This window comes from Quercus suber, unplaced genomic scaffold (assembly GCF_002906115.3).
Source record: "Quercus suber isolate HL8 unplaced genomic scaffold, Cork oak 2.0 scaffold_25, whole genome shotgun sequence".
Classification (NCBI taxonomy): Eukaryota; Viridiplantae; Streptophyta; class Magnoliopsida; order Fagales; family Fagaceae; genus Quercus; species Quercus suber.
Genome location: NW_027069490.1, coordinates 333,767 through 346,258, shown reverse-complemented (window position 1 = coordinate 346,258; position 12,492 = coordinate 333,767). Strand labels below are relative to the sequence as shown.

General features: G+C 33.7%; 1 protein-coding gene and 1 long non-coding RNA gene across 2 annotated transcripts; one reads left to right on the top strand and one right to left on the bottom strand.

Annotated features, from left to right (window-relative positions):
* Positions 1 to 582: 582 nt before the first annotated feature.
* LOC136065031 (uncharacterized) lies at positions 583 to 3,715 on the bottom strand. Its single transcript, XR_010626678.1, has 3 exons — positions 3,459 to 3,715; positions 2,188 to 2,268; positions 583 to 954 (listed from the first exon to the last, which is right to left on the bottom strand). It is a non-coding gene; the product is annotated as an uncharacterized LOC136065031 (long non-coding RNA).
* A 6,353-nt stretch (positions 3,716 to 10,068) lies between these two features.
* LOC136064774 (transcription factor bHLH106-like) lies at positions 10,069 to 12,138 on the top strand. Its single transcript, XM_065766949.1, has 2 exons — positions 10,069 to 10,509; positions 11,351 to 12,138. The coding sequence occupies exons 1-2, from the start codon at positions 10,219 to 10,221 to the stop codon at positions 11,771 to 11,773; spliced, it is 714 nt and encodes a 237-aa protein (XP_065623021.1). The 5' UTR covers positions 10,069 to 10,218; the 3' UTR covers positions 11,774 to 12,138.
* The last annotated feature ends 354 nt before the right edge of the window (positions 12,139 to 12,492 follow it).

Here is a 12,492-nt window from a genome sequence, read left to right as displayed (position 1 = left end):
TGAGGGCTAATCTGGCTTAATTGGGCATGATTTATGGTGTGGATTAATGGTTCATTGATTTTTCAGCTCCATATCAGTTAATAAATATTTTTCCTAGTCTGGAGCATCTAGTTTTGGATCAGATCTACCTTAATTTTAGGCTTTTATTATTTAGAACGTTTTTAGCTATTTTTCCTATTTTGGATCTGCTAATTTCAGACCAAATCAACTTTTATTTAGGGTTTTATTATTTAGTACGTTTTTTATATTTTCTATTTCCAGTCATGTCATATAAATAGCATGCACTCATTGTAATAAGGAAATTAGTGAATAAAAATTAGAAAAGGTGAGGCTTTGCTCTTCTTTTGGTTCTTCAGGAACTATGAACTTATCAGGGATTCTTCCTTGTGCGTTCAAACTTTATACCTTTGGTTCGTGATTCATTATAATCATTGGTCAAGGTCATTGCTTAACCTTTGGTTCGCGTTTCGATTATAAACGTTGGGTCAGGTTTCTATCAAAAAAATGAATTTTTAGCTTTCTTGGGCAAGTATCCATTATTTTTGTTGGGTCTCAAAGCTGTCGATTGAGGTTCGCATCACATTAGATAAAGTAAATAAATATATTGATATCTCCAAAATACAAGTCAGAGCTCTATGACATATTTACAAGTAATACAAGCTACAAATCATGTGTCTCCAAACATACTTAACAATCCAACGCTCCAAATAAAATAAACACAAAGTCAAGATCCTTTCTAAGGTATGCAACCTCAACAGAAAATCTAGGTCTACCACACCCAAGGTTAACAAACCTTAAGAGCCTAATCTCTAGTAGTATTAGCTATGGCCTCGATAAATTCAATAAGTTGAGTCACCAACAATTTTAGAACAAATCTCCCGCTTAGCATAGCACTTTAATCACCACCAATAAACTAAGCTCCACACCTGATGTAAAGCTAATTTATCTGTAAAACTGTTGGAAAGTGAAATGAGCTAAAACCCAGTAAGTAGTATAATTAATGGGGGGCGGGGAAATGCAAGTTTCATGATAATGATCATTTTACAAGAATGCTATAATTTGGAAATTTCCATTTAATTTATGTAAAATCAATTTCATTAACAACATGACAAGAATGAAAAGAAATAATATAGCACCAAGCTTCTCAAAATAACAATGAAACTATTTTTTATTCAGTGTGACCATAAAAATATCCAATACCATTTCAAAACCAAAAACCTCACCCAAGGTGCCACAAAGATGGAAATGTCACCAAGATGTCATACTGCCACAAAGAGGTTAGAACCCAAACACACTAGCACGATATGTACCTCTTTTGGTATATGGTCTATTGGCCCTGCCTAGTCTCACCCACACCCTCAAGGATTTACCTATCCCCCCCATGGGTAGCAGGGGATAATGCGTCATGTAGTACCTCTTTTGCATGTGGTCTCTTGGCCCTACTTAGCCTCACCCGCACACTTAAGGATTTACCTCTTTCCTCTATGAGCAGCAGGGAATGACGCGTCACACAGTATCCCTTTTGCATGTGATCTTTTGGCCCTATGGGTAGCAGCCTCACCCACACACTCAAGGATTTACCCGTGTCATGCAAAGTGGGAGCTACCAACTTGGCTTGTCATCACAAAGACAGGTTAATCACATATCACAGAGACGTTGTCACAAGGATGGGGTAATCACACGTCACAAAGATGTTGTCACAAAAACGGGGTAATTACCAACACCATAGCACAAATGCAAAACCACATCAAAGCTCACAAGTTAAATGTATTCAATATATATAGTTTACTTCCAAGTAGTTTCATGAGATATTTCAATAACCAAATATCCACAATTTTCTCAAAGTCCTCAAAACCATTAATTGTCAAAAATGTTTTGCATCAACTTTCTCAATCATCAAAGCATCTTTAAATTTTCCAATATACCATAAAATCCATGAATTCCATTCTCATGAATTTAATCAAAGATGCTAGTCTTTTTCATGCTAACAAATCATGCATTTCCCTATAGGCAATAAGAAATATGATGCACTTCTAATGCCTCATGCTTTTTCCATAAATGATTAATAATAACAGTACAAATAGTAAATTTTAGGAAGACCATGAATAATGTTCCAAAGTTTTAACTATAAAACAATTGAGTGCAATAATGATTCATTTTCAAAAATCCCATTAAAAAGCCACTTACCTCGGAAAGCCAACCGATTTTACCTCAACCCATAAAATCAACCTATCCAGTCACTAGGACCATCACCAAGAATCTCGAAACCTAGAAACATAAGGATCAAGCCTATTAATAACAAGGCCTTTCGCAAAGTTTATCATCACATTTGTCTCCAAAATTGAAAAGGATCCCCTAAATAAAATCAAATGCACTAAAGACTAGTTTGCCTAACCTAAGACAAGTACCCATTCCTAAACAGGAACCAAACAAGCATACAAACTTATAGTGCCACAGCACAAAACCAAACCATTTTAATTATCCGTATCAAGCAATGAGCACATATAAACATAACATAAAACACATCAATTCAAAAAGAGAGGTAGCATATCTCATGAGTTTCCCTTTTGTGCACTAAATGATTAAACCAAACCATTATTAAAATTAACTAAGTAAAGAAAATGTCTAAGAAAGCACATGAATTAGCAAGCCAATCCATTCAACAAAGATTTGAAGTAAATTCCACAAAATCTCAGTGTTTTCATCGCACTTTTAGATTCAATACATAGCAGGCCAGCCATTTTGTAAAAATTGTTTGGTCCATGAAAAGTTATCCGATTAAACTTGAAATTAAATAGGGATAAGCTCTTATATGTATAGTATGTACCATCAAAAATTCAGCCCAAAATAATTTTTCTATGATTTATTAAAATTCACCTACTGCAGCTGACTCAAATCTGTCAGGGACAGATTTAGAGTCCCAAAAGAAAATTACTATAATTTTAATACTATTCCAAAAGTTTTGAGACTTGATTAACTTTAAAGCTACATGTGTTAGCACACATTAACAACTAAAAATGCAACCCATAACATCATATAACAATCATCATAGCGCAAGCAAGAAATCCAATCCCATAACTCATATAGAAAATTTATCAAACACTTAGCATGCAACAAGCATAATGTACATATCAATGAAACAATTTCAAATTCAATACCAACAGATTTCACATATGTCAAAATATTTCCCAAAATGCAAGGAGCTCACTTTCAAAAAATCAATCCAATCATCAACATAAATTAAAGACCCATATGATTTCTCAAGAAACCCAACTCACACGGTTGCCAAACATAACATCCAATTCACCTCATTAAATTAATAGCCTCCAAATAAAGTCTTAAATGTCCCAACACCTCAATAAAACATCCTCAAAACAAAACCCCAACATCAAATAGCAATACAAACAAAATAGGATAAATACCCATGACATTCGAAGAAGGGTCTTAGGAATTTTTACCTTAAATTATTGTTAGGAAATGGCACAAATAAAGGAGTACATGGTGGCTAGAGGGATGATCTAATGGTGGTTGATCACGAGAGATGAAGAGGGAGTGAGATTTGGGTGAGAGGAAGGGAGAGGCTGGCAACACAAGAAAAACGAGAGAGGGGGAGAGAGATCAACGTGAAAATGAGGAGGGCAAGAGGGGAGGTGACTTAAGTTGAAAAGCTTAATTACCCATTTGCCCCAAAAATATCTGGTGAGTAAATCACCAATTTCCCCCCTCAAGCTTCTTCTAAATTACACTTAATAACCAGGGTGTTACATGGGTAACCTCGCAGGAGAATCTTGCCATAGAAATTACTCAATTTGGAAAATGGACCTAAGTGGCTTAATATTAGATTCTTAACTTGTTAGAGAGTGGGCTATTGAGAGGGAGAGAAGTGGGTAGCCTACTGGTGCATGCTTTTTACTTCTATCACTCTTATTTTCTTGCTCACTCTTGGTTATCTTATTTTCTTTGTTTATCCCCTCTGTTTTTCTTTGTTTCCTATATTTCTCTGTTTTTCGTGCTTTCCCCTATTCCCTCCTCTTTGTTGTTTACTGTGCACCACTAAGGCCTTTTTATACTGCCTACTGTGATAAGATTTAACATTTTTACCCCTCAACTATTTTTGGTCTATTGTGGGTGTCTTTCCCAGACTGCCTACTAGTTTGCTGGCTGCTCAACCACCACCACTACCTTGTGTTGGCCGCGCCATGCTTCATTCTCAGGCAAAAGTAGTTTTGTTTTGTTTTCTTGCTTCACTTGGCACTTCCATCCGAATAAGGGCTGGGTTTCTCTCTTATTAACTCTTATAGCATGCACCTAGTGATTCCAACTCATGTTTACTTCTTTTGGGTGGTATGTCATCCTAGCAGGACATTTCCTCCAAAAGAGCTTGAGCCGAAACCCCAGAATAGGCTCCCCCCTTCTTCCCACCGCTAGATTACACATTCTCTTACCTTTGATCCATAACCCACTTCCCCTGTATTGGTTAGATACAAGTAGGTGGTGCCTGAGCCTTGTGTGCGCGCTTCACTCCTATATGAGTCTATTTCTTTTTTGGAACTCATGTGTTTTCCATTGCCTACAGATTTGTCTACTCTGCTGCATGTTCTGGTGTTTGTTTAACTTTTGTGGCGTGGATGAGTTCTTAGGTCTTCACGCTTTGCATCTCGTTTCTTCTTTGGTCTGGGCATTGCTTGGGTGTGGGCTTTCTCTTCTTTAATTTGGCCCCTGTCTCCTTTCACTTATAGTTTGTGGGCTAGCTAGTACTCCTGCTATGCCACTGCATTGTTCTTGCTATGATGTTGTTTACCCTTGTTTACTGTACCATTTCTGGGCTTGCGGGCTGAAGTGCCTGCCGTGTTCATTCCTACATTGCCCAGTATTTCTGTTGGGTCAGTTCTTATAACATTCTTGGGTTTCCCCGGCTCATTTTATTCCTTTGGACGTCCTCGGCCCGTTCCATTCCTTGGGGCATCCTTGGTCCATTCCATCTTTCCTGCTTTTTACATTCCTATGGGCTTTTGCTAAATCTTTTGGGCTTCCCCGGCCCAATTACCATATCCTTTACCTTTGGGCTCATTGGCCTTTTGAACCAATCCCATTTACTAATTCCCTTCTTTGGGCTCCTCCGGCCTATTTTTTTGCTTTCTTTCTATTTCTCATGATTCCCATGGGCTTGCTACTTCATTATTTGGGGTTTTCTTGGCCCATTTGCTTTCTTTGGAGCCACTTTGTTATTTTATGGGCTCGTAGACCATTATTCGTGCCATTCGGGCTTAGTGATTTCTTTACTTTGCTACTTTTCTTTCTTCACCCCTTTTTATATTGTTGGGCTTCTTTTGTCATTGGGCCTTTTTGCCAAAATGGGCATAAACAATGAGTATGCTTCTTTCTTTATCCTTTTTTTTTTTTTTTTGGTTTCATTTCCTTTTTTTTTTTTTTTTTTAATTTCGTTAAACAATTTTATGAAAACTAGGTTTTCACCAATCTTTTATTCGTTATGTTGCGTGGTGTGGGTGTGATCTCTTAATACAAACTCGCTTATAACCCCATGCATATGCATGGATACACTTAAAGATATACAATAAGATGCATAATATAATTTCTATATATAATTGAAATACTATTGATAGTCATTTTTATATTTTGTTAACTCTTTAAAAAATTTTGTAAAGATATTATTAGGTATAAAATGTAAAATTTTTATTTTTTTATTATTATGTGAAGCACTTTTTTTTTTTTTTTTTTTTTTTTTTTTTTTTTTTTTTTTTTTTTTTTTTTTTTTTACGATTAATTTATTTTAGACTCTTTGGTTTTTGTACTTAATAACTCACTTGAATGAATATTTATGATATGGTCCCATATTTGATTCTAAAATTAAGAAATAAAACTCTTTGAGAATAAATAATTTAGGACACATGGCGAAAAATTGGAACTCTAATTTGAAATTCTAATTTGAGTTTCTCTCAGTTTCACACACACACACACATATATATATATATATAGATGAGCCTCACCAACATTTATGTTGTACACATGAACTTGAGAGGATCGAAATCTAAAAAACTATTAGCTTCGTTTTTTAACAAGAATCAAACCCTATCATCAATAATGTTAGTTAAAATAAATAGATAGTAGGAAAGGGAGAGGTGGTTTCGAACCACATATATGAAGCACTACTAAAAATGTCATATATTATTATAATACCACTGATCATTTGAATCATAACCATAGCATCATTGTTTGAATACAATTATGAAAACAAATTCATAATACCAATTATTTATTTCATAACCGATAAAATACTTGATGTGGCTTATGTGAATTAATTTTGCTATTGATAACCTTCCTTTTATTACCCAATCCCCCCTAAAAAAAAAAGAAAAAAAGAAAAAAAAGGGATTAGGATTGCCTCTGTAGCTGATCCAATACAAAGGCTTAAACCCTAGCCCAGAAATCCTATTGCTATAGCCCATAGAAGTATAAAATCGAACATGTCACTTTGTACCTTGAAGAGCTTTGAGGCTTTGACTAATCATATTCCGATTTTAAAGCTGAAAAGTTTAAGGGTCTTGGACTGCTTTTGGCCCAAGAACTCAGATTGTATAACATTTGGGTATACAGAGACAGTACCAGTGTCTCACAGAGACAGAGAGAGAGCAGTGTGACATGTTTTCTTTTTTCTTTTTGCCAGCGCAGTGACATGTTTCAATTCAACCTAACAACTGGCGCAAATTAACCTTTTAAGAAATCTAGTGGTTGAATTACAAAATATTTAAAAAATTTTGTTATAAAAACATTGGGAAAAAAAAAAGAAAAAGAAAAAAAAGAGAACGAACACTCATATGTGCTTTTAATCCATCAAAATCTTATATATGTATCCCTCGTGCTCCCTTGGTGCTTGCTTGTAGACACCGGAGTTTGTTTGCGAAAAAGGATGTATAAAATAATGGATGTAAGAGAATCAAAACGGCAAAACTCTTTGTAAATTGGGTAACTTTGCTTGGAAACCCATGTAGTCCCATTTTGACATTTTTGTGCTTGGGATTTTTTAACTTATAGACAACAATGGTGATTTTTTTTTTCCTACTTTGTTGCTTGCGAGTTAGGTCACATTGAATAGAAATAATGAAAAAGTGAGTAGTTAAAAAATATAATTGAACGGTCCAACCTCATTGATTTAAGCTTTTGGATTAAGTGATGTTCCTATATGTTAAATTTTCCTTCAATTAGAGTTTGTCCAAGGTGGAAAATCACGAACTTCATGCAGTTACAGATTCACCTTAGGCTTCCTTTGAGCATTCTTAGCAAAGGTGTCAAATGCTATAATTTAACATCAAATTTAAAAAAGCGCCCTCCATTAAAGGTGCTAGATGTTATCAATTTTGACATCTAACTACAGTGGGCTGGATGAGAATGCTCTTCCATGCTCTTCGAATATGGCTCTGAAGCGGCTGATGAAGACGTTAGGAATTCGAGCATGTGGACATTGCTACAAACATTAGAAAGCTAGACAGTGATTAATTTGTTGTGTGATTTCAATTTTTTTTAAAGAATTTTTTAATTTTGTTGTGTTTTGATGGATTTTTGTCTGCCTATTGTGATGGGTTGTGGGTTTTTGTTGACCAATTGTGTTGCGGTGGCAAACTTATTTGCCAAAGAGGGAGTGATAAAAAAAAAAGCTGAAAATAAATTATTATGACACATTTATAAAACAATTTTTTTGCTATTTCACATTTCAAAAACTTTTTTTTTTTTTTGAGAAGCTTCAAAACCGTTTTTAATATTTTAAAAGCGAACATTATTTTTATGAGAAAACATTAAAAAAAGTGTTTTGGAAATTCATTTTAAAACTAGTTTTTAACCTTTTCGAAAACATATTTCAAAAGCGCAAACTAAACCTCCTCACATGTTTAGCATTTTATTTTATTTTTTTCAAATAAATTTCACAGTTGTAAAGGTGTCAAATTGTGATTAGTGTAATATTATTTATACATATATGACATCATTACTGGCATCAATTTTACTTACACCAATCTTAATTTACCATCACAGCAATATAATTTTTTTTATGCTCTAGACATATTATTTTGCTTTTTCTTTTAACTATTTTTTAACTCTTAGACCGTCTCTTCTTCTCACTGATGGCCATTAGACAGTGGAAGATATAAAGGAAGAAGTTAGGGATGTCTTCTTTAACAACCATTTTTTGCTTTGAATTATTTTATATATGTTTGTTTGAAAAAAAAAGAAAAAAAAGAAAGAAGATCTTTTGGAATTCCTAGATACTCTACAATGTAGAGTTCCTTAAATTTTAACAATTTTTTTTAATAAAATAATAAATGGTTAAAATAATGCCACATTATCAATCTAGTAATACAATCCTAAGTTGTTGTTGTTGTTTCTTTCTTTTTCTTTTTTCAAAAAACACTCCTTTAAAAAGATTTGTATGCATAACTCCAATGAACATGCGCTGTTAAGCTAAGGAGATTAGAGATCCTAGATTTAATTAAATCAATTGTTCTAAAACGTTAATTAAGCCGATGAGACATTGGAAATTTAGTATTTGTTTGTTGTAAATTAAAATCATACCTTATTTTCAACGCCAATTAATTTATGTACAATTTTTTATATCTTATTTTTCTTAGGTGTAACTATATTTTTTAAACAAAATAATTCAATGGAAAAAAGTTCAACTAAACACACTCTTAATACTTTAATCTATTTCAATTAAAAAAGATATTGTACTCAACAAGAAAATTTTAAAAATAAAAATAAAAGAATCCTTAATTTCATGAAGTGGAGAAATACTATGTTGATGAGTGAAATGTTACTATACAATTTTAACTTCATATTGATGGTGTGAACTCTAAATTAAATCATGCCCAAGTTTTTCTACTGCTATTTTACAACTTATCTTTATATTTTTATTTAAAAAATAGAATTGAAATCCTACAATTATTTAATTAAGTTTGAAAAACTTATAAGGTGAGGTAATTTCATGTTCTAGCTAATTCTCTACAAGAAGAAGGATGCTCTTTATCCCACCTAATCTTATGAGAGTGACAAATAAACAATAGAAAAAGAAAAAGGAAAAGGTAAGGTAGAAAGCAACTCAACTGCTTCTAGTTTATAAGTAAAGTTCTAACATGATACCTTATCTATCGGAAAAGGAGGTGTAATTGGATTTGTGATATAAAGGAAAATGTTAGAGGAATTTTAAGTTATGTTGCAATTTGTTAAAACTAAATTGGCTTTTGAATTATGATCTCATGTACTCCACCAGTACTACTAGACGCTATCTTGATCTGTCCGTGGCATTGTGGCAAGTTGTTTAACAAGTTGCAAACAGATAGAGAATAACAATAATTGCAATCAAATACGATAATAATAATGATAGGGACAGATTTTTAAAATCTTTATTTCATTAATGTTGATGTTATTATTAATTATGATTTGTGTGATATCACTTTCATATAAGTCTATCACTAACATCACTTTTATTCAATAATTAATTATGGAAAAAACTGTAAATTAAATTTATTGTGCCTCTAAACTATTTTTTTGGTGGTGGATTAGTGCTTAAAAAACTATATTTTTTAGATAGATAGTATGAAAGGAGGATTTTGGATTTGAACCACGTATTTGAGACGCTACAAATAATACCATTGCAGCTAAACTATTATTTAAACCCCTATTGTATATTTAGATAGAGCAAATATGCAAAGTCATGAAGATATAATAATTTTTTAGATATACGTACCGTACATTTACATTAATTTTACATCATCATATCACATGAGTTTATAATAGATATATATAAAAAAAAAAAAGGTTTTAAATACACATAACACAAATATATAAAGTATGATAATAATTGGCCCACATTTGACTCAATTTATTGAATGATTTAGACAACTTGTCATATAATATGTGAGTTGTTTATTTGGGTAGAATAATTCAGAGAGCGAGAAAATGAAATGAAAATATCAATACACAACAAACAAACAAATCACAATCATGCATATATATATCGTGAGAAATCTCACCAACTTTATGATAGACAACATTATTAAATCAATGCAAAAAGGGCCCAAACGACCCAAAAATTCTCAGATAAAAACCCTAAAGACAAAACCCCACCGAAAGCTTCCAACACTTTCTCATTTCAAACACACACACACTCTCTCTCAGTCAAAAAGCACCATCATACCCAAAAACTAAACCATGCATCAGCCGGAAAACCATGATCTCTACCGCTTTCTCGCCGGAAACGGTGTCTTCAACGTGGGTCCGTACGGTTTCCCAGAAGTGAACTCATGTGAGCTTGCTGGGATGCCGAGCTTTTGTAGTTCCAGCTCGTACTACCCTTTGGAAGTGTCAGGTTTGGCTGATACACCACCCCAAGATCGAGCACTTATGGCTTTGAAGAATCATAAGGAGGCTGAGAAGAGAAGGAGAGAGAGAATCAACTCTCATCTTGATAAGCTGAGGAGTCTTCTTCCTTGTAATTCTAAGGTAATTTGGCAATTTATGTGAGTCTGTGTTGTGTGTGCGCGTATGTTTTTCATTTTATTTTAGTGTGGGAATGATTTTTTTATTTTTTTATTTTTAAACTTTTCAAATTGAGCAACGAGGTTAAGATTATGTTTCATTAACTTGTATTTTTTTTCAAATTAATTTTGGTGTACAGGTTTTGAAAACCATGAGCTTTTTGAAGGGTCACAATTTGGTGTTGTGCTACATTAGATTCCTGTGTTCTATGTGATTGGCACTTTTTTGACTGTTTGGCTACTAAGAAAAGTTGGAAAAAGAAAAAGAGATTAGGATATAGAATCATAGACTTTTCAGTGCTATTTTTGACCCAATATAGGCATAGTTAAAGAACTAGTTTCCACTCAAAGACTTCTCTAACCTTAGTCTAAGACCACTGTTTGGGTTAGTTGGCACGAGCTTAAATTCCATCTTCAACTACTTTTCTGTTTTTCCATTTTTGTTTGTTGGACTAGGGAAATAAACAGTGTAAAACAAATTAAGGATTCAGAGTTTCAAGTTTGTGTTGTTTTTTTTCCAGGCAATCAAGCGGAGATTTAGGACTATTCTGTAATAGAAACAAGAAAAAAAAAAGTTTATTTAGATTCCGAAATCTTGGATTTATAAAATTCTTTGCAACTTTTGAATGGTCCAATCTGCAAATACAGAATCTGAAAAGAAAAGGGATCGATATTCGAAAACCCTTTTCTAGCTTCTATGGTTGGCCATTGGTGGTTTAATTGGGAAAGTTTCCCAGCTTTTCAAAATTAGGGTTTCTGACCCTTTACTCACTTTTTATTTTTTTTTTTGGGGTTGTTTTTTTCAGACAGACAAAGCTTCACTACTTGCAAAGGTTGTTCAACGTGTGAAAGAGCTTAAAGAACAAACCTCCGAAATCACAGAACTCGAAGCTTTACCTTCTGAAACCGACGAGATCACTGTACTCTCTGGCGACTATACTAGTGATGGAAGGTTAATATTCAAGGCCTCATTATGTTGTGAAGACCGGACTGACCTAATGCCAGACCTAATTGAGATCCTGAAGTCTCTACATTTGAAAACTCTCAAAGCAGAAATGGCTACACTTGGTGGAAGAATCCGCAATGTTCTGATTGTCGCGGCTGATAAAGATCACAGCATTGAATCAGTACATTTCTTGCAAAATGCATTGAAATCTTTACTTGAACGTTCGAGTTCTAGTGATCGGTCCAAAAGAAGACGCATATTAGATCGCAAAATGGTTATGTAAGAGATGTAGTTGCTTGTTTCCATTGTCAAATTTTTGGTCATTTTTTGCATTTCATTATCTTTTTAGCTTTCTTGATCAGCTGGTTTGTATGTGTGATGGGTTTGTTTGCTTTTAGCCAAGAAGAAGAAATTTGAAAATTTATGTGTGTAAGTTTGTTGATTGGTTAGGGTTTAGGTTTAGAATCTAGCTAGTGCATGTGAAATCTTGCATGCAAGCAGGAAAAGTTGAAGAATCTCAGTCTGAAGTGATGAGAATTAATGAAGTATATGTACGTGAAATGTGTGACAATGAGGTCTGTAAAAGCATTTCTTTGTGAGTTTCCAAGCTCAAAATCAGTATATATATTATTTTTCTTCATTTTCTGAGTGGTGGGCGTGTAATGTATGACTGAGTTTTTTTTTTTTAATCCAAGCATACACTGATTCTGAAGAATGAATGACAGTGGTTGGGAATTCTTGTTGGGAGCTTCAGTCTCATATTTGAGTATTTAATGGGTGTCAATTTTTTATTGAGAGAGAGAAAAGGGGAGAGAGAGTGTGCTTCCATTCCAGCATAGGGAAAGCAAAATTCACTGAGAGAGAAGACATTCTCACAGGAATCAAGGAGAGTATCTCTGCATTTCTGAGCTTTTTTAATTCTGGATATTTGAAGTTAAACCAGATGAAATGAAAGTTAGTATTATAAAACCTCATCTCTTTGACTCATTTGAGCATCTCTTT

What these genes read in the sequence shown, in the direction of transcription:
- LOC136064774 (XM_065766949.1), top strand. Translation starts at nt 10,219, where the DNA reads ATGCATCAGCCGGAAAACCATGATCTCTACCGCTTTCTCGCCGGAAAC. An exon ending in TTCTTCCTTGTAATTCTAAG is followed by an intron (nt 10,510 to 11,350) that starts GTAATTTGGCAA and finishes TGTTTTTTTCAG; the next exon opens with ACAGACAAAGCTTCACTACT.